This window comes from Protopterus annectens, chromosome 9.part0, assembly GCF_019279795.1.
Source record: "Protopterus annectens isolate FY-2018-M chromosome 9.part0, PAN1.0, whole genome shotgun sequence".
Classification (NCBI taxonomy): Eukaryota; Metazoa; Chordata; order Ceratodontiformes; family Protopteridae; genus Protopterus; species Protopterus annectens.
Window position 1 is genome coordinate 1756607704 of NC_056743.1, and position 21748 is coordinate 1756629451.

At 39.6% G+C, this 21748-nt stretch overlaps 1 protein-coding gene across 1 annotated transcript in view; it reads left to right on the top strand.

Annotated features, from left to right (window-relative positions):
* RAB3D (RAB3D, member RAS oncogene family) overlaps positions 1-21748 on the top strand; it is a 676954-nt gene that overhangs the window by 325350 nt on the left and 329856 nt on the right. Inside the window, exon 2 of the mRNA XM_044084606.1 lies at positions 19354-19584. Coding sequence (XP_043940541.1) covers positions 19354-19584 — 231 coding nt within the window. The remainder of the gene's footprint in view (positions 1-19353; positions 19585-21748) is intronic.

Genomic DNA, 21748 nt, shown 5'->3' on the forward strand with positions numbered 1-21748 from the left:
CGGACGTTAGGGTTAGGGTTTAGGTTAAGGTTAGTGGATATGTTGTTGTGTGCAATGTGTATTTGGCGTTTTTTGTGTCGGTGTTTTGGTGTTGGTATGTTGAGTTGTCGGTGTGGTGTGTTGTCGGTTGTTTGGGGTGGGGAAAATGTGTGTCGGTGATTAAATGCGTTCGGTCTATGAAAGTAGACCCATATATATACATATATATATATATATATATATATATATATATATATATATACACACACACACATATATATATATATGTATATGTATATATATATATATATATATACAGAAACTAAAACCATGCACCAATGCCCCTGATAACATTCCCTCATACTTCCTCAGCATAGCTGCTGAAGCCATTGCTCTTCCTATCAGTATCCTAATCAACCGCTCCATCCAAGAAGGCAATGTTCCCCAAATCTGGAAAAAAGCTTACATCATTCCTCTCCATAAAGGTGGAACTAATACTAATATGACCAACTTCCGTCCCATCGCCATCCTCTCTCCCATTTCAAAAATCCCAGAGAAATGTATCCATCTTCAACTCCTTCCCCATCTCTTAGATAACAACCTATTAACTCCTACCCAGCATGGATTCAGACCCCATCACAGTACCATGACAGCCCTCTTATCCTTCCTAGAAACTGTGAATAAAGCTAGAGATTCTGGCCTCACTGTTTCTACCATCCTACTCGATCTTTCTAAAGCCTTTGACACTATCTCTCATAACTTACTTCTTACTAAGCTGTCTAAACTAAACCTTACATTATCATCCCTTACTTGGTTTACCAGCTATCTCTCTAATAGGCAACAAGCTGTCAAGTGGAAGAAAGCCACCTCCTCCTTTCTCAACACCCCCACAGGTGTCCCACAAGGTTCTATACTGGGCCCTCTCCTCTTCAATATTTTCATTAATGACTTTTTCCACTCTATCCCTCTTGCAAACATTATTCAATATGCAGACGATTCCACAATTATCTGTGCTGCCTCATCCATCCCAACCCTTTTAAAACTTACTCAAGATGCCTTCTCCTCCACTGAACAGTGGATGAAAGACAACCATCTAGCACTTAATGCTGCTAAAACTAAACTAATGATATTTACTCCCTCTAAAACTAATAACTTTGACAGGAATTTATTCTCCATCACCAGCCAAAATAGCACACCTCTTGAGCTGGTATCTGAAACCAAACTACTAGGAGTCCAAATCGATGACAAGCTTAATTTCAACTCCCATCTGCTACTAAACATAAAAAAACCCATCAAAAACTCAGCATGCTCTACCGACATAATCGGTTCCTCACCTCAACTACAAAACATACTCTTTCTTCCACATTTCTCCTTCCCTCCCTTCTCTATGGTGCCCCTCTTCTAACAAACCTACAATCATCTCTCAAAACCAAACTGTCCTCTTGCTACAATAAAATAGCCAGATTTGCCACCAGCAACAAATCATCAACCCATCACTGTATACCTCTTCACAAACTCAACTGGCTAGAACTCCCCAACTACCTTTCCTACACTCAGCTTACCTATGTTCATAAACTCATATTCCAACCATACCTCTGTCCCTCCTTCCCAACTACCTTTAAAATGCACCACACCCAAAGACTTCTAAGATCAAACAATTAAAACCTTATTGAGGTTTACAGACCCCTCCGCACCCCAGGACAAAACCTCCTGTCCTTCTCACTAGCACGCTTATGGAACTCCCTACCCCCCTCCATTCGTACAACCACTAGCCTCCCATACTTTAAAAAACTACTTCATTCTCATCTAACGTCAACATGGCAATGCTCCTGCTCCCATCCCCCATAACCTACTCTCCACTCTTCTTCTCTTCCCCTTCTTACAAATCCCAGATAGTGATTTCAAGCTTGCTTGTAGTATATAATTTCCTTACTTATACCCAGCAATCTCTTAGCCTACTTCATCTAACTATCTATCCCTATAATTCCTTACTTATACCTAGCAATCTCCTAGCCTACTGCATCTAACTACCTATCCCTATAATTCCTTACTTATTCCTAAATTCCTTACTTATACCTAGCAATCTCTTAGCCTACTGCATCTAACTACCTATCCCAAAAAAAAAAAAAAAAAATTCTACATTAAATACTATTGCATTTATTACTTTTGATTAAAATATATTTGACCTGATTATAACCTGAAATTGTATAATGTTACTCTGTAATCATCATGTAATCTATGTGTGGAACTTAATCTTTGTATAATCTGTATGTGGAGCTTTTCTCCCCAGGACTCCATTGAAAACGGGTTCCTTGGGCCCAATGGACTATCCTGGTTAAACAACTGCAAATAAATAAATAAATAAATAATATATATATATATATATATATATATATATATATATATATATATATATATATATATATATATATATATATATATATATATATATACATACACACACACACACACACACACACACACACACACACACACACACGTACTTTGTGTATGCATAACAACACCCAGATGTGCTGCAATTTATTATTTTTCAAACAATGTGTGAGGGGAAATGATCTTGAAGCATTGAGTTACTCTCCAGAACTAGATCAATGTTTCTTCTTATTTCTGTACTTTCAGATTTAGTCAGTGAAATTGCAGATGCTTAGCTTTGCTTTTTATGAACTGCTACTGTAAAGCCTCTGTGACTTGTTAGCCCACTTGTTCTTCCCTCTTCTATGTATTTGAAGACACCAGGAGAGACTGGTAGGAGCCAGCGACTGTGGATATCATCCACTCTAGCAGGTGTTGGGATTTTAAATACTCTCCACTTCCTCTGCCTGTTGGCTGGCAAGTGTAGTGCAATGCTGCTTACACTGAGGTCCGGGGTTGCTACACATTCCGTCTCACCAGCAATTCTCTTCTAGAAAGAGATTCATTTTTTGGCTGGTTTTATGCCTTCTGTGCATGAAGGTGACCCACAAAATAGTACTTACCTCCTTTGCTGCCTCATCTGGCTCCTACGATAGCCAGAGTTGGGTCATTTGGTGAACAGTCAGGGGTACAATCTTTATGACAGAGGAACACTGTACATTATATCTGTTTATTGACAGAAGGGGACTAGTAGACTAGTTAGTCTGCCCATCAGTTACATTTACAACAAAATCCACTCCAGACAAGGAAAATTTCACCATCCAAGCCCAAAACAGTACAATAACTGAAGTTGTACCATATACCAAACAGTTAGGCATCATCATAGATGAAAACTTGGCTATTGAGCTGCACATTCAGACCAATATTAAAAGAACACACCAAAAACTGGGGACTCTCTATAGACACAAATACTTCCTCAACCACTCTGCAAAACTATCTCTCACCGCTTCTTTCCCACTGCCATCTCTTCTTTACAGTACATCTCTCCTGACCAATAGTCAAGCCTCTCTCAGAGGCTAACTAGCCGCATGCTACAATAAAATCACTAAATTTATAACAAATGTGAGTTATTCTTCTCACCAGTGCTCATCTCTGCACCAATTATACTGGTTGGAACTACCACATCATCTGTTACTTATTCAATTAACCACAGCACACACATTTATTTATAAACCATCTAGCTACCCTTCCCTACTCACACAATATCATCCAAACAGACCCCTCTGATCCAGTAACCAACTGCTCCTAAATGTAGTGAAACCAACCCATGCAGCAGGATCAATGTGCTACTCCTTTACTGTAGCTAAACTATGGAATAATCTCCCACCAACAATCAGGTCTATCAGCAGTGCCCCTCTCTAAGAAATCGCTAAAACAACACCTCACCTCTCTGTGGCAGTGCAACTGTACTAAGGATGTAGTTTCTATAACTTGAACCCCTGATATTCCTCTTCCTACCCCAGACTCTTCCCTTTCTGGCACTATAAATAACAACCCATGTTCTCTTCTGTTCTGAAAGACCTTCCTTCTACAGGTACTCTCAACGTAATGCTATACCTTTAGCTACTGTTACCTCTAGACTGTGTTTCTCTATTCCTAACCTTGTCTTAAAGCTCAACCATCTGGCATCTGTCCTATACAAACTACCTAGATAGTACTGTCCTATACAAACTACCTAGATAGTACTGTCTTGCATCTTACGTTGATTTCACACCAAGCTCTTCCTTTCACCAACTGGACCTACTGCTAAATGTATTGTTATGAGTCATGATCTGGTCTTGTATTGACCTATTGTTTGCCGTTCTTATAGGACTATTTCTTACTCTTCACTGTATGTTGCTGTATTGAATTTGTACTATGCTGCGCATATGTAATGTATTGCTTTGTAGTATATGTATAATGCAGTACCATATTATTCTATATATGTATTATGTCTGAAGCTTTTCTCCCCAGGCCTCTACTGAAAATGGGCTCATCTTGGCCCAGTGGACTATCCCGGTAAACAAATGCAAATAAAGAAATAAAATAACATTGCAGCTCCCCACTCACTTCTCCTCCAGTTTCTTCTGCCTTTACTATACCCTCTTGAAAGCTTCCAATTTCTATTGTCCATTAAATGAGTTTACAAGTCAAAGGATTCATAGGAGCTTACAAGGCAATTTAGTCTCAGAACCATTGACACCTTGCCAATAGTCTGACTGTATAACGATAGCCTGGCCAGTCAATCCTGTGGCAAGTTTGTGGGTGTCCATGCAATTATCCAGGTTCTGTTTGCAGGATTATAATGTGCTGCACTCTGCTTAACCTGCAGGGGTAGTTTATTCCAGACATTGGGGAGGTACTGTATAATGAATGTCTCTCTCCATCACATGATATAAATCTGCAAGTGAAGGTTTAGATCCCTTGTTCTGGTGTTTGTGGAGCTAACAGATTTGTGGAAATGCAGGAGATTGGGAACAACAGAGTCTTTAGTAGCACTTCAGGTACGGCACAGATTGCCCTTCTATAAGATAATGAGTAAACGTCTAAAGCTTCCAGCCTGTCTCGGTAACTCAGGAACGTTAAATCTGTAATCTCTTTGGTTAGGAGTCTCTGGGTCTTTCTTGGTTTTTCATATGTCTTGTGTGGTATGCCCTGACGAGGGCATTGTACATAGTTATAGATCTAATAAAGTCTGTATGCAGAGAAATATTTTCATACTCTAAGGAAAGATTCAATTTCTTCCTGCCCTGACTTTAATATTCTGTGTGACCACATCGACATTATTTTATATGCCTAAATCATATCACCACATCTGTCCTTGTCTGTAATGAGAAAAGTTCTAAATCCTTTAGTCCCTGCTTGTACCATTTTCACTCTACCCCATAAACATTTCTGGTAGCCTTCCTCTGTAGATTTTCTAGCAGGTTTGTATCCCTGTTCCTGAATATCAAACTTCATATAGGACTCGAGGTTTCACATAACATGATGGCTTCGCTTGATCTTTTATTATCCCATGTGTTTGCAATAAGTAACAAATGTAAATACAAACACAAGGCAAACACCCCCTCTCTTATGTTAATGGGAACAGATCTAGCCATTATATCCTCCTCTATCACCTCTAAACTAGAAAACTGTTACAACAAAATCTCTAAATTTGCCTCTAAATCTAAAAATACCGGGTCTATATTACAAAATCGAAAGTTTACTTACCCGAATACCTAAACGTCGACACCTATTCCGCAAACCACATATACACCTAATGCCTTAAACCACGAAATTCAAAAAGTCGAACTGTCATAAACCACATACATACACTAACCAAAACCCTACTTCTAACCCTAAACTAAATCCTACTTCTAACCCTACACAAAATCTTACATATACCACCATGTATGCACTTAACCCGCATCCTAACCCTAAGGTCCGTAACTGTCACACATTTACCTTAAAAAGCTAAACCCAAACAAACTAAATAATCCACACACATACACTTAACAAATCCTTACACTAAGTCTAACATACATTACCATCTATGCACTTACCTTAACCCGTACCCTAACCCTAAGGTCCGTAACTATCGCACACTTACTTTACGGAGCTATACCGCCGAAGGCCAACCATGATGATTTGACTTTTCCGCTTTCGCGCTTCTGGACGATTGATGTTTTTGCAGTTCGATGAAGACGGGTCGACGTTTAGGCATTTGGGTAAGTAAACGTTCATCTTTTTAATATAGACCCAAAAATACCACCCATCACCGTCTAACCCTACAATCCCTGAATTGGCTTGAACTCCCAAACTACCTAGATTATCTCCATCTCACTACTGCATATAGACTCCTATTTCACCCAACAAAATGTCCCGCTCTAACTAACATCCTTCCCCCAACAGAGCTCTCAGATTTGAAAATCAGAACTTAATTACTATTAATAAACCTAAATGTCCTGCTGGCCAACTTCTCCTATAATTCTCACTAGGCAAAAAATGGAATCAATTCCTTCCACACTAAGAACCATACCAAACACAGAAAACTTCAAAATCTAACTATTCAAACACCTGTCCACTAAATGGAAATTACCTACCTTCACCCAACCTAATCAAAGGGGGTTCTCTCTCTGGTTCCCAAGCTCTACAACTCTCATAGTTATCTTCCTATGAGCCTATCTAAGCTCTCAACATTTTCTATAGCTTCTCTCTAAGCTCTCAACAACTCCTACAGTTACCCTCACACAGCCCAACCTTGTAAATATTATACATAGCATTCTACTGTTGATGTGTGCATTTACATTTTCTTAAAATGTTTGTATAGGTTCATAGGTTCATAGGTTCATACTAGGCTATCTGCCCAAGGGCATTTATAAGCCTAGCCCATAGTTATGTGGCTTTCGCCACCCCTTTAGTTTGAATAAAAACTATGCCTATCATTTTGCTGTGCCTCTGTCAAGCAGTGACACTGAAGTAATCCCTGGGGTATATCTGCAATCTCCCATCCATTGGTCAAGATTCCTCTTGAACAAGGCCAGAGAGGTGCTCTGCCTCACATGTACCGGGATTTTGTTCCACAGCATAGGGAGTCTCTGGGTGATGAATCTGTCCCTCCAGCACGTTCTATTTATAACCGTGTCAAGGTTTAAGTCTCCGCCCTTGTGGTTCTGAGGGATCTAGATTTTTGAGGTGAAGCATATTCATCAAATCTGGGTTTGACATGGCCTTATATGTCAGGCACAGGTCACCTCTGAGCAAGCGGTATGAGACTGAATAGAGCTGGAGTTCTTTCAGTCGGGCAGCATAAGACATATTTTGAGACCCTTTATCCTTTTGGTGAGGAACTTTTGGGGCCTTTCAAGCTGCAGCAGGTGTCTGGTCAGATACATTCGAGCGGGCATTGTACTCAATCATAGGTCTAATAAGTGATGAGTACAGGGGACGATGACCTCCCTTGATCTAGATGTGAATCCCTTCATGATCAGGTGGGTGATATAGAAGGTTTTCCTAACTACTTTAGCAACATGAGTGTCAAGCGAAGGCTACTGTCAACCTGGGTCCCCAGATCTCTGATGACTTTTCTGTGCTCAGTGGATTGCCACCTATATGGTAGCTAGGGGTAACCTTGTTTTTCCCGAAGGGTATGACTATGCATTTTTGGCGTTTAACTTCAGGCCATGGCTCTGGCACCAGTTATCCATTTCTGTGAGGCCCTTCTGGAGGATATCTGTGTCAGATGTGTTTTCGACTATGGCCCAGTTTGCAGTCATTTGCAAACTTTGTCAGCCATAACCCTCCTGTGTTTGCTTGTACTTCAGAAAAGTAGATGCCGAACAAGAGTGGACCCAGGACTGAGCCCTGTGGGACACCACTTGTGACAGGCTTTGAGTCTGACATGGCTCCAGCAACTCTGACCCTGTGGGTTCTGTCACTTAGCCAGTTTGCAACCCATCTTGTGATGTATGGGTTTACATTCAAGCTGATGAGTTTTTCGATGATACCTGAGTGGGGTATTGTGTGAAGGCCTTTGCCAGGTCGAGGTAGGCTGTATGGACTGCCTTTCCTCATCAATGGCCTTGGTGACTGTCTCGAAAAAGTCAACCAAGTTTAAGAGGCAGGATCTGCCTTTGACAAAGCCAAACTGAGTTGGATCCAAAGTCTGCAAGTTCCCTATGTCTTTATTTATGAGTTCCATTATGATCCTCTCCATGGCTTTGCAGATAAGGCTTGTCAAGCTAATGGGGCAGTAATTTCCAGGGTCTGTGGAGGCACCGCCCTTATGAAGTGGGACCACAGTCGCCGCGCCACTCCTTGGAGTGCGTATCCTGAGGTGAGGCTAAGATTAAACAGCTGTCCTAACTGTGGGTTTAATTCCTCGTTGAGTTCATGAAGCACACAGCCGGGGACACCATCCGGTCCCATGGATGCTGTGTTTGTTGCCTTAGTGAGGGCAGTTCTCACCTGGGCCTTGGAGATGTTTGGGGGCTACAATCCTCTGGAATAGATATCTCTCCTTTTGGGGAGAAGTTTGCACTGAACCTGTCAGCCAGTATGTTGGCAATGTGTGTAGGTTCAGTAATTTTCACATCATTTTGAACTAATTCTGAGCATATCTGGGAGTTTCCTCCTAGGTTTCTAACATAGCTAAAGAAGGCCTTATGATTCTCTTTAGAGTCCTTGGCGATTTTTCTCTCAAAATTTGCCTTGGATGATTTTATGAGAGCTCTTAGTTTTTTACTTATAATGATCAAAGGTGTCTTACCTTTCAAGGATTTTGCTCTATCTTGTAGTAGCTTCCTCCTTTTGTTGTAGAGCTTGTTTATGGCTGGGGTCCACCAGACTGGACGCTTGCCTTTGGTACAGAGAGTCTTAGTTTTGTTTGGGATTGCCTGATACATGCAGTCCTGTAGGTGCTGGTAGAAGGCATTTGTAAGTGATTCAGCGGTTTGAGTAATGTTTACCACTGGCTCAGGGGCCTTAAAGGAGACCACACTAGTTTTTAGAAGTGTGAAATCGGCTTTTGAGAAGTTTTACTGTGGTCTTTTTGTTTCAGGTGGGGGCGGGATGAGGACCTCCAGCGAGATTAGTTTATGATCTGATCTCACCAGTGAGGGGTATACTTCGGTGTTGAACATTTTGATCCCATGTTCGTGATGATGAGATCAAGTATGTTTTCTCCTCTTGTGGGGATGGTGACTAGTTGTTCCATGGCATTTGAGTTTATGAACTCCAGGAATCTTTGGGTTAGAGTGTTCAGGCTTGAGTAGTGTTCCCAGTCTATATTAGGGTAGTTGAAGTCACCTAGTATGATGGTGTTTGGAGATACATTTATCCTCCAATGTTTTCAGGAAGGCCATGTGAGGTTCCTGAGTTTGAGAGGGTGGCCTGTAACATGCTACAAATTGCAGAGCAGTCTTGCCTATGGTTAATTGCACCTGGATGGTCTCCGATGCATCGCGTTGCCACCAACCTTGAGGTGTGGGTGTCCTTTATGAATATGGACACCCCCTCCTTTCTTGGTGTTGTCCGGATTTTGGGGCGGAACGCATGATATGAGGTGAAACCTGTTAGTGCTGGGGTGCTCTCAGGAGCCTTGAACCAGGTTTCTGTCACAGCACAGACATCGATGTTCTCCATATTGAGAAGGGCCTCGAAAAGTGCATCTTGAGATTGAGACTTCTGGCATTGAGCAGCATTACCCTTAGTTTTTCCTTTTTGGTGTTCTAGGGTGGTAGGTTTAGAATTTGAGCCTTGTCTAAAAAAGGCACTATGGGGGTGGCAAGAGCCTTTGCCAATATCCGGAAGCCAGGGGTGACAGGTGCAAGCCGTCCCTTGCGAAGCAGCGTGGCTTGTCCAGCATGTCATCCCAGGCAGACAGACATTGGATCCCCTTTGAATGACACCAGAATTTAAGCCAATTATTAAAGCTGATCATCTTATCACTGTATTGTGGCATCATTCTAGGTGAAGGTAGGATACTGCTCAAGGTCAGGGTCATGTAAACTGTTTCCACACCTAACACATATCTGTTTTCCTCAAATGAAACTGTATGATCCCTACCTTCAAGCGTAATGAATTTGTTAACTATGCATGATATTAAATGCATTTATGAGTAACTATTCTACATAATATTATCTTTAATATTAACTATCTGTTGTATCTAAATTGTATAAAGTATCTTGGAGCTTTTCTCCCTGGGCCCCCCCTGAAAATGGGTCAGTTTGGCCCAGTGGACTTCCCCGGTAATCAAACTGCAAATAAATAAATAGATAGATAAATATAGTAGCAATAATGCACAAAAGCTGGTCCTTGCAAGAATTTGTTTCTTCTATCAAATATTTTCCCATCCGGTCCATTCCAAGCTAGGATGAATCATGGTATGGCCTTTAACCTGTAAGATGTTATAGTTTACCTATTCTGTATTTTCATCCAGTACTTTCAGGTTATAGTAAAACCAACAATGCCAACAAACTGAAAAATAAACACAAATAAGAAGCCAATCCACTCAGGTCCATCCACACATTCAAAAAGCTTTAATCCAGTAAGTTTAAAAATGTTCCATAAGATTTAATCTAGTAAGTTTAAAAATGTTCCATCAGCACTTTCGTTCTGTCAGGGTAAAACTTCTTCAGATAATACCCCTACACCAAGGTTTCATTAAATATTCACCTAACTAAAATCACATGATAAAGTTTAATTAATAATTAAAGACCATTTACTGGAAATTCCATTTCCAGTGGAATATGTAAAAATTTATGAGGGCTATAACCAATGGATACATACTAAAACCCAGGTATCACAACCCCCCTCTTTTCCCTTTTTTGTTATTTTTTTCCATACATAATTTTTATAATACTTTAATTTTAAAAATAATCATCTTTCTAATGCATTTAATTTTAAAACGGGAGCAATGGAAACATGCTCATTCAATCCTGGCCAGTTATAGGAATTCCAATATAACTGCCAAACATTCTCTTTTTTCCAAGTGAAGTTGCTATCAGCCCCTTCTAGATTTTTGTTCAATCTTTTCTACGACTGTAAACTTAAAGGTATGATCTGGAAGATCATTTATATGTTTAAAAAGGGCATTGGTGTTCTTTTTCTTCTTAATTTCGTATATGTGTTCATATATCCATTCACGTAATTTCCTCTCTGTTTTGCCTTTGTAAAAACTTGTATAATCTTGGCATAAGTCGACATAGATTAATACTGCAGTATTGCAGCCAAATTATGTAACCTGAAATGTTTTCCACAAATTTTTAAAATGTATTTTAAAATTAAAGATCACAAAGTAGGCAAATGAGACTTGATGGACTCGAACTTTGTGCCAAAAGAACTAGAATTCACAGTCTTAACCCTCTGTACCATTTTAAAGAATCTGTGATTATTAAAACCAAAATCACGCTGCAACCACCAGCCAAACCACAACCACTAAAACCATTGTGCTGGTGGTTACAACATGTTTTTAGTCTTAGTGGTCCTGGTTGGGCACGTTACTGTGGATTTGCATTGATTTTGGTTTGTGAATCTGCGATTATGCAACTCCAGACATTCAGTCACTTGGATGCCATATTTCACGTCTTTTGGTCAGTTAATTATAGTGCACATTACAGCTTAGATCTGCATACTATCCAATACATACATGACCAATCCATTCTCTGGCAACAAAATTACATATATCTGTCAAATTTGGATAATTAATTCAGGTAGTAGATTTCCAGTTTGGCTAGAAGTCATCAGTGATTTAAATCAATTTTATATATATCTGATAGCATAGATTTAAGTGACTCTATTTATTATAATTGACAAAAGGTAAACACAGCATAGATTTAGGTGACTCTGTTTATCTAAATTGGCATTAAGAATTTAAATGAATTAGAATATTTTTGCAGGTAAATTTCTATCACAACCTGTAATTTAATGGACAGATGTTGCTCAATTGTACAAGTGACCAGTATCACATATCCATTCTTTATTTATAAATTATATTATCAGCTGATAACAGTTGCTTTTAAACAGTTAAACCAGAATGTAAAGTTTTTTTCCCCCAAAACTGTGGCCAAATTTCCCCATGTCAGTATAAATACCACCTCCTATGAAAAGTGGCTGCTAACCTAATGGGACAAACCAATTTCTATCTAGTCTAGCCAAGTTATTGTAACTTAAGAGATAATATATAAATTCTCTCCGAGTTTCTACTACTGAATTCGTAGCAGTCATATAAACGTTTTCAAAAATGTCTTCAGAAATCTATTGTCTTTTGTTATATTTTCCCTTCTAGGCCCCCCAGACACATCCTCATTGTTGTAAATCAAATTCCAGTCCCACCTAAAAGTAACATTCCTTGATGAAAATGGATTATTTCACCCAAAAGTTTTTAAGCTCCATAACAAGTTTTAGGTGGAATATCAAGACATGCCAGCATTATCCTCCTCCACCAGGAGAATTCAGGGCCTCAGACATCTACCCTACATAGATAGGCTAAAAGCCCTGTCCTTCTACTCAGTTTCATACAGACTCCTCAGAGGTGACCTCTGTCTGGCATACAAAGCAATCTCAGACCCCATCTTGATGGGACTGCTGCATATCCACAAGTCAAGCTCCACCCGAGTAACCTGTATGCGCAATCTCAACCTGGTCTGTGATATCAACAGAACTTGTTGGTGGGACAGATTTGTGTCTCAGAGACTCCCTTATCCATGGAATAGACTTCCTCTCCACGTCAAGCAGAGTACCTCATTGTCCATTTTTTAGCACAACCTGGATAACTGGATGGGAAACAGAAAATACACCCCTGGGATTCCACCTGTGTCCCTGCTGGACAGGGGCTTTGGGTGCTGACTTGTCTAAACATGGGCTAAACTCTTGGCTAGGCTTATAAGGGCCTCAGGGCCAGTAGCCTGGTAACTTCCTATGATCCTATGAATAAAGGATAGATGGATGGATAAATAATTAAATGTGTTTGATCTAGGAATTGTGAAATGCAAAGAAAGAGCATAAAATGTTCTTTATTAGCCCAAAATGTTTTAGCAGATTGAATAGGTGATTCAAAGATTAGAAATGTGTAGTATATTCAGAAGTCAAAAACAAAAAAGAAGCAATGTTTCTACATGAAATACTATGGTCTTCCTTGGATGAAAGTGGGAATAACTATATTATTCAATGCACCAGGAAGTTGTACAAGCAGAGGAGATGATCAATTATAAGGTTATCACAGTACAGAAGTCTAGTTTTGCTAGAAATGGTGCTTGTGATGAGAAAGTAATAGACAGTGTTCCATATTCTGTGAACCAAGAATTTAGAACTTTTCTAAATCACTGGGAATTTCAACATTCTACCTTCATAGATAGATATTCACAGACCAGTAGACAGGCATTGCAGATGATCTAAATTATCAAAAATATAATAGAGAAATGTGACATCTCTGAAAATTCACACTGATGCCTTTCAGTTCTGGAATACAGTAATACTACTTTTTAATCTGTTAATGGAAGAATGTCATAAAACTAATCTAACTACCTCATATTATTTGCTAATGCCTGAAAAGCAGAGGAATGTTACCGGGTTACTGAAAGAAAGGCAAAACATGCAGCAATTTTACTATGATAAATCCTCAAAGAATCTCTCTCTAAGGGAATAGGGAGGAATACGGATAGTAGACTTTTGCAAAAGAACATTGTATTATGCTACAGTAATTGATCAGTCTGAACAATGGAGATCATATTTTGTTTGGGGTACAGATCTACAAATATACTGAAGAAAAAGGAAGCATTTAGATAGAGATGTAGTAAACCTTCAGACAATGGACCCAACCCAGTTTGGTTTCGTAAAGGGCAGATCATGCCTACTCAACCTGGTAGACTTCTTTGGGAAGGTCACCAAAGCAATGGATAGTGCAAAATCGATCAAACTGCCTACCTTGACCTGGCTAAGGCATTTGATACAATACCCCACGCAGACATTGCTGACAAACTCAAGAGGTTAGGTACAAACCCGTATGTCACCCAGTGGATAGCCAACTGGCTCAAAGATGGGACCAAGGAAGTTGGAGTTGGGGAGTCCACCCCAACAAAGAGACCAGACATAAATGGAGTCCCTCAGGGATCAGTCCTTGGACCACTCCTTTTTGGCATTTACTTCTCAGAATTCAAGGCCAATATCAGTGGTCTCTGGCTGAATAAATTTGGGTCTATATTAGAACATCAAAGTTTCAAAACTTTGAATGTTCTTATACCGACCCCTATTCAGCAAAAGCTGAAAACATCGAACATACAGAACAGCAAATTTTTTCCTAGGGAAAAGTTTCACTGTTCCAAAACACATACAACACAAGCACACCAAACAGAAAGCAATCCACACACATACACCTAAAATCTTACACCTAACCCTACACTAAATTATACACACACCATTAACTATCCACTTACCTTAACCCAAACCCTAACCCTAAGGTCCGTCACTATCGCACACTCACCTCACCTGCACCCTAACCCTAACTCACCTACCCCGCCCTAACCCTCACGTCACACACATACCTAACCCGCACCCTAACCCTAACTAACCTAACCTGCACTCAATCGCACACTTACCTGAACCCAACCCGTAACTTTCCACCATAGCGCTGAAAATACTGAAGCAACAGAAATGGACAACTTAATGCTTTCCCTAGGAAAAAATTTGGTTTTCTGTTGCTTCGATATTTTCTTTACATGAATAGGGGTCGATATTAGAACATTCGAAGTTTTGAAACTTCAATGTTCTAATATAGACCCATTTGGATGATTGCAAGTTACGAACTGTCATTGAATCTCACACAGACACAAATGTTCTCCAGCAGGGGCTGACACAGGCAAACAACTGGGGTCAGAGTCATGGACTAAAACTAAATGCCAAGAAATGCATAATAGTATCCTTTGGGAAGTCATCCATCCCTGGTAACTCTCATATTGACAACACACCCTTTAGAATTGACCCAGTAGTCAGAGACTACACACAGATAGTAATCTAGCCATGTCTACAGTGGTGAGGGAATCATTCTATGATGCACAGCTTATAAACAAATGTGTGGCATGTATGTCCAAGAAAGTCATTGTTGCAGTCTATTCGGCATTCATTAGACCTATCATTGAGTACAATGCCCCCTTTGGTATGTACCTAACCAGGCATATCAAACAACTGGAACGTCCACAGAGGTTACTCACTAAAAGAATATAGGGCATATGTAATTTGTCCTATGCAGACCACCTCAAGGCCCTATCCCTGTATTTTGTCTCCTACAGGCTTTTTGGGAGCTCTATGCCTGGCATACAGGGCATTGTCAAACCCCACTTTGATGGACCTCCTGCATATCCACAAAACAAACAGTACCAAAATTATCCATTTTAAAGACTTAAACCTTCCCTGTGATAAAAACAGGACCGGCTGGAGAGATGGGTATGTATTCCAGAGACTACCCCATGTATGGAGCAGGCGCCACATCCATGTGAAGCAGAGTTCCTGCCCAATCCAATTCAAGTGCAACTTGGACAATTGGATGGGAAACTGGAAATTCATCCCTGGTTTGGCGCCTATGTCTCTGATGCAAACAGGTAACCTGTAAATGGTTCATCTCCCAGGCTCATGCTTACACTTACCAAGGGTATCTCGTCAGAGACTTGGGATGCATTGCTACGCTAAAAAAGGCCCTTGTGGTCATTAGCCTATTAAACACCTATGAACATATTTCATTATGTGATGCCCATGCACTGGCCCAGCAATCAAGGAGCCTCAAGCCTCACCACTAACACCAGTGTAGGACATTCACATTGGGAAGGATAACAAGTACACACACAGTAAAGTACAATTTCTTTTAGGAGCACACAGAGATCACAGTCAGTCTGCGGCTGGTCTCTCCCTTTCTCTCCAGATCCCATATAGGACTTCCCACTGGCACAGCTATAGGGTCCAGATTTCAGCCTAATAGCCAAGCTAAAACCTCTAGCACCCTCTCTGTCCAACCAGTGCTTCGTGTCACTGCCCAAGTAGCTGACACACACATACTTTGAGATATGAGTTATATACAAACACACAGACACTCCTGGGGAAGCCTGGCACAGGTTCTCCAGCTATGCCCCTTCTGCCCAGACTATACAGTAGCACCACTTGCCACCACCCACTAATATCAGCTACTAATAAGGCCCTTATCAAAGCATGCCCAATTATTACTCTGTAATATTATTATCCATATGGTAAGTGTGATGAAGAGCAAGGCTTATTTGGAGTGGCTTGGACAGTATCACTATATACATGCACTGTACTCTAGAGCTTAACTTATCTCTACATTAAACAGCCACAGTTGAAAGGTTTAAAAATATTTAATAAATAAATAATAAGAACACAGGACAATACTTCTTACTACACAGTGCTAGTCAAGAGTTCAGAGATCACAGAGAAATGCTTAAAATAATACAGTAGAAAAGTTCTGACATCAATACAAACAACAGCTAGACTACACTTCCTGTTTCTTATATATATTTAAGAGCAAACGCAGTTCTAAAATAAACTTACATATAGGGTGTGACAACCGTGCCCTGGCCCAGCAATCAAGGAGCCTCAATCCTCACCACTAACACCAGAGAGGTCGTCTCATAGAAGAGGAAAGGATAACAAATACAGACAGTAAAGTACAATTTCGCTTAAGTGCACACAGAGATCACAGTCAGTCTGGGGCTGGTTGCTACCTTGCTCTCCAGGTCCCCAATAAGACTCCCCACTGGCACAGCTATAGGGTCCAGATCTCAGTCTAGCTGGCAAGCTAACCTCCAGTACCCTCTCTGTCCCACCAGAGCTTCATGCCCCTGCCCAAGTAGCTGACACACCACACACACTTTGAGATAAGTATTTATACAACTTCACAGACACTCCTGGGAAAGGCTGACACAGATTCTCTAGCTGTGCCCCTTTACACAGACTATAAGGTAGTAATTACTGCCACCACCAGCTTAATAATTATCAGCTACCCAAAGGCCCTTAAAAGGGTGTCCAATTATTACTGTGCAATATTATTAACCAGTTGGTAATGTGACTATTCAGTCTAAGGATTTTTAGAGTGGCTTATTACAATAAACTCTGTAAATATGCAATGTACTCTAGAGCCTACTTATCTCTACACAAGCCAGCCACAAAATATTTATTAATAAATAATTAAAACACAAGACAATACTACTACACCACAGAGATATCTAAGAGATCAGAGATCACACAGAAACTTAAAATAATACAGTAGGACAGGTCTGATATCAAATAAAAACACTTAATCTAACTTTCTAATCTTTAGCTAATCTTATGAGAAAACACAGTGCTTCAATCCTACTTACATACATAAAGAGCATAAGCAGTGCTGGGGTTGATGGTCCAAGACAAAAATGCTTAAAGTCTCACTCAATAGTTTTTAAACTCACTAACAAACAGCTCTGCTAAGGCCCTACCAAATTACATCATTTTGACACTGGGTTTTCCCATTATTCACATTACATCATTTTGACACTTAGTTTGGAGTTCACAGGTAAACAAACTGCATTATTTAGCAAGCTAACACCTGCTCAGGAAACTACAACAATAAAAGACATTTCACATGTACAGTCTTAATAATTATTGCTTAAATTAAGACAACGGAAAGGATGTGTTCAGCCAGTCACTTCGGCACCACCATTTAGATAATTGTAACTTCAAAGAACATTTGAAATGCTTGGCTTGGTTTTCCTTACAGCAGATGGCAATGTTGCAACAATCTTGAAGTTCACATTTTAGTGTTTTCTTTCATTTAGGAACACAAGCCTGTATTTTACATTTATATATTCAAATGATAGAATCATGTATCAAATTCTATTTGACTAGGCTGGCAGCCTTCCATCTTTCCCAAATCTTCGCATCGGGCAAGGCAGTGCTGGTGATATTGTCCGTTCTGAAGACAAATCCAAAAAGTTCTAATTCTCTCTCTCTCTCTCTGTCATTAAATTGATAATGCAGTGCCACTGACTAATTTCAGATTACATCATTATTCTCCGTTTCCCAGGCTAACAGAAACCCAGAGTTTAACAACCCTTTTGATCTTGCAGCTGGTCAGGAAGCCAGAGCAATAAAAGACATTATACATGTAAATTCTAGCCATTAACTCTGGTCTCAAAACAATAGGAAGAATTCCTTCATTCAGACATCTCGGTTCCGAGTTTTGAGATCAAACAATTATACAATGTTTGTCTTATCAGCTTTTCTCCAGCAGAGTGCAATGTGGTTACATTTTTGAAGTTTAACATTTACCATAATTTTCTTATATTTAAGAGAACAAGCATGTGGCTCACATTAATATTTACAAATGACAGAATTATCTATAAAATCCTATTTAGCTAGGCTTCACACATTAAGCAATCATGTCTGGAAGGATTGCAGTTGTTCAAGTATTAGAATGCTAATGTGTTACCCTGAAAATCTGAGCTAGAGAAAGCACCATCTTTTTCATTTGAAAATGTTTTTATGTCCTTCTCAAGCTTCAACTATTGATTAGACAATTAGAAATTGGTTCAGATGATCAACTTACTATTCAGTGGGCTGGCACTGCAGAAAGTATTGCAAATTCTTATCACCCTAGTGTGAATTAATGTTCTAGATATGGATGACTAATCAGGAAGCCAATATGATATAATACAGCAACAAATGAATGTATAGGTTCTTGGAAATTATTTTCTCCAATGCAGTTCTGCTACATTTTTGAATATCATGACACGTTACAGGTGTAGTTTAATTATAAATGTATACAGCCATTGTATGTTATTGTAGCTACTAATTTTTATTGCTTCTTTCTTTTAAATTAACTCAGATATAGCATATATAAACATATATATTTACATAGTGATTATAAAATAGCTGTATTTTTAAGGGGAGTTACCAGTAGTTGGGTCTATATGTCATGTGACTTCTTCATAAGACCAGTTTGTTAAAATTTTTTGACTACACATTATGTCTAATTCTTCTTCCCTCACTTATCTTGACTACAAGTGCATATATACTACAGTGTTTTGTAAACAGATTTGTATGAGTAATATTATGAGGTTTTTATTCAGAGAGTAAAGGATCTTGTGTGTGTAGTTCATGTAATGGTTTTCAGGGATGTGGATTGGTGAACTTTAAGTTGAGATCAGGGCTCTGAGGACGAGGTAGACAGCTCCGACACAACATATTTATTATGTTACATATGCACTTGTCTAATAAAATGTGGCATGCTGCATGTTTTTGCTGTATTGTGGTGCATGAATGATTTATATGCTTAATATTTATGATTCAGACTATTACTGCTATCAAAATTGTATGGTCATCTGTTTTTTTTTAATTATTAATCCCTTGTCATCTTTGCATGATGTGCATGTGTAGCAATTTGCATAATCCATAATTACTACCAAAACTGTACATTTTATCCACTAATATTTTTTATTCTTTCAGATGGCTTCAGCAAATGACACCAGGCATACACAGAACAAAGATGCAGCAGATCAGAACTTCGACTGTATGTTCAAGCTTCTTATTATTGGAAATAGCAGTGTAGGAAAGACGTCGTTCCTCTTCCGCTATGCTGACGATTCTTTTACTTCCGCCTTTGTCAGCACAGTTGGCATTGACTTCAAGGTGAAAACAGTCTGCAGAAATGAAAAGAGGATCAAACTACAGATTTGGGTGAGATGAAAAAAAATTTTTTTTCTTCCATTCTGTGGGCCTGGTATGCATTTTAAGAACGTTTTGTATATTTGTTTGACAGAGTCGGCATATAAAATGAGTTTGAGTAAAACGTGTTCTTCCAGTCCAGCTCAGACCACACATATACCATGCAATTGTTCAATATCAGATTTCTAGTCCAGCTCAACAGAATATAACTTACTTAATATCGCTGGTTTGGAAATATTGAGTTTCGCCCATGCAACTGTCTAATTCCTGTATGAATTTTGTTATTATATTTGTTCTTGTTCTCAGCTAGTTCTTGCTATAAATGTCAACTCAAGTTAGATTAAATTTGATCAGACTTATGAACAAATTTAAGATGTTTAGGAAATGACTGAATACAATATCACAATAAAGGTGAATTCCAGACCATTTTGTCCAGTCTACAGCATCTAGACAAATAGCAACTTCTGCAACAATAATAAACAAGAGCAATTCTAAAGACATTAAGGTGTTAAGAGACTGAGTGTACTGCAGCTGATGCTGTACGTTAATTCCGATATTCTACTCTTCCTGTGTACTTAACCGTTTTCAAGTGGTAATAGACAGAGTTTGACTTTCTCAGTTTGAGTTTGGGGGAGGGGGGCTGCATTTCACAGCCCTGTATTTTAGGTTGGGGGGCTGGTAGACAACTGCCTTTTTCCCAAAATGCAATGGGTGAAAGAAAAAAAAAATCAACATCATCATCACCCCCCTTTTTCCCATTTTCTACATGGGGTCAGGGTGTTGTCATCTGTTGCCATCTTTCTCGATTCATTTCCACTCTCTTACCTTCTTCGAGAGTCATTGTCTCAGGTCTTCTGTAACACAGTTCATATCTTTGCTGGAAATACTCCAGTACTTCTGGCTTTGTTCCTGACTCTCCCAAATCTTCACCAAATTGTTTTCTGCTTTCCTGCACATGTACCCAAACCACCATAATCTGTTTTCTCTTTGACCTGCTCTGCAATTAGGTCTACTTTGACTTCTGAGCTGATGCCATCATTTCTTTGTTTATCCCACTGTGTTCACCCTACCACCTGTCTCAGGCACCGCATCTTCATTATTTCTATCTTTCTCAACCACTCTGCCTTCAATGTCCAGGCTTCTGTGCCATACAGTAATACTGGTCACACTGCTGTTTTGTGTAATTTACATTTCAGCTTCTTTGACATTCTTCTGTCATGTACTAACTCTGACACTCTGCCAGTTGGCTGCAGTCCCTCTGTTTCTAGCTTTGATCTCCTCATTCAGGCTCCCCTTCTCTCAACCACCCCTCCCTAATACGTGAAGCTCTTAATTTGTTCCTTCCTATCTCACTTTTCAGCTTCTTCTGATTTTCCCTATTTGCTGCCATGACAGCTTTCTTGCCTGTACTCATTTTTATCCCATGTGCCTTCAGTTTTGCATTCCATTTACCTATAATTTGTTGAAGTTCCTGTTCTGAGTCTGTTTGAAGTGAGACAGCATACAGCAGCTTTATTGATCTGCTCCTTCCAACCTGTTTGACAAATGTAGTCCATCACTAGTATAAACAGCAGTGGGTTCAGAGCTGAACTGTGATACACATGCACTCCCACAGGGAACCTATGTGTGAGTCTGAACACTGTTCACACTTGTTTTATGGGGTTCTTGCACATAGCCTGTACTAATTCTACCAATATTTCTGGGGCTTCAAACCATTGCAGGACTGCATAAATCAGCTTTCTTAGGATCTTGTCATATGTTTTTTCCAAGTGTAAGAATGCCCAGGTGGCCTCTTTTCTCATCTCTAGCTTCTTCAGTGCTTTCTGTCTCACTGCAAACATTGGCTCAGTTGTGCTGTTTCTCCCTCAGAATCTGAACTGTTCATCTCACATTGTCCTTTCTCCTGCTCTGCATACACATTTATCATTCACCATCTGTGGTACCTTCATGCAGTGTGACAGGAGTTTGATTCCTTTGTATTGTCAACAGTTGTGAGTGGTCCCCATTGTCCATGCACAGTGGCACTAGAATGCTTATTCTTCAGTCATCGGGGATGTGTGTTATGAGTACCCTCAGGAGCCATTTCTCCCTTAACTCACTCAACATCTTGATCATATCTGCTGTGACCTCATCTGAGCCTGATGCTTTCTCTGATTTCATATTTCCTTAGTGTTGT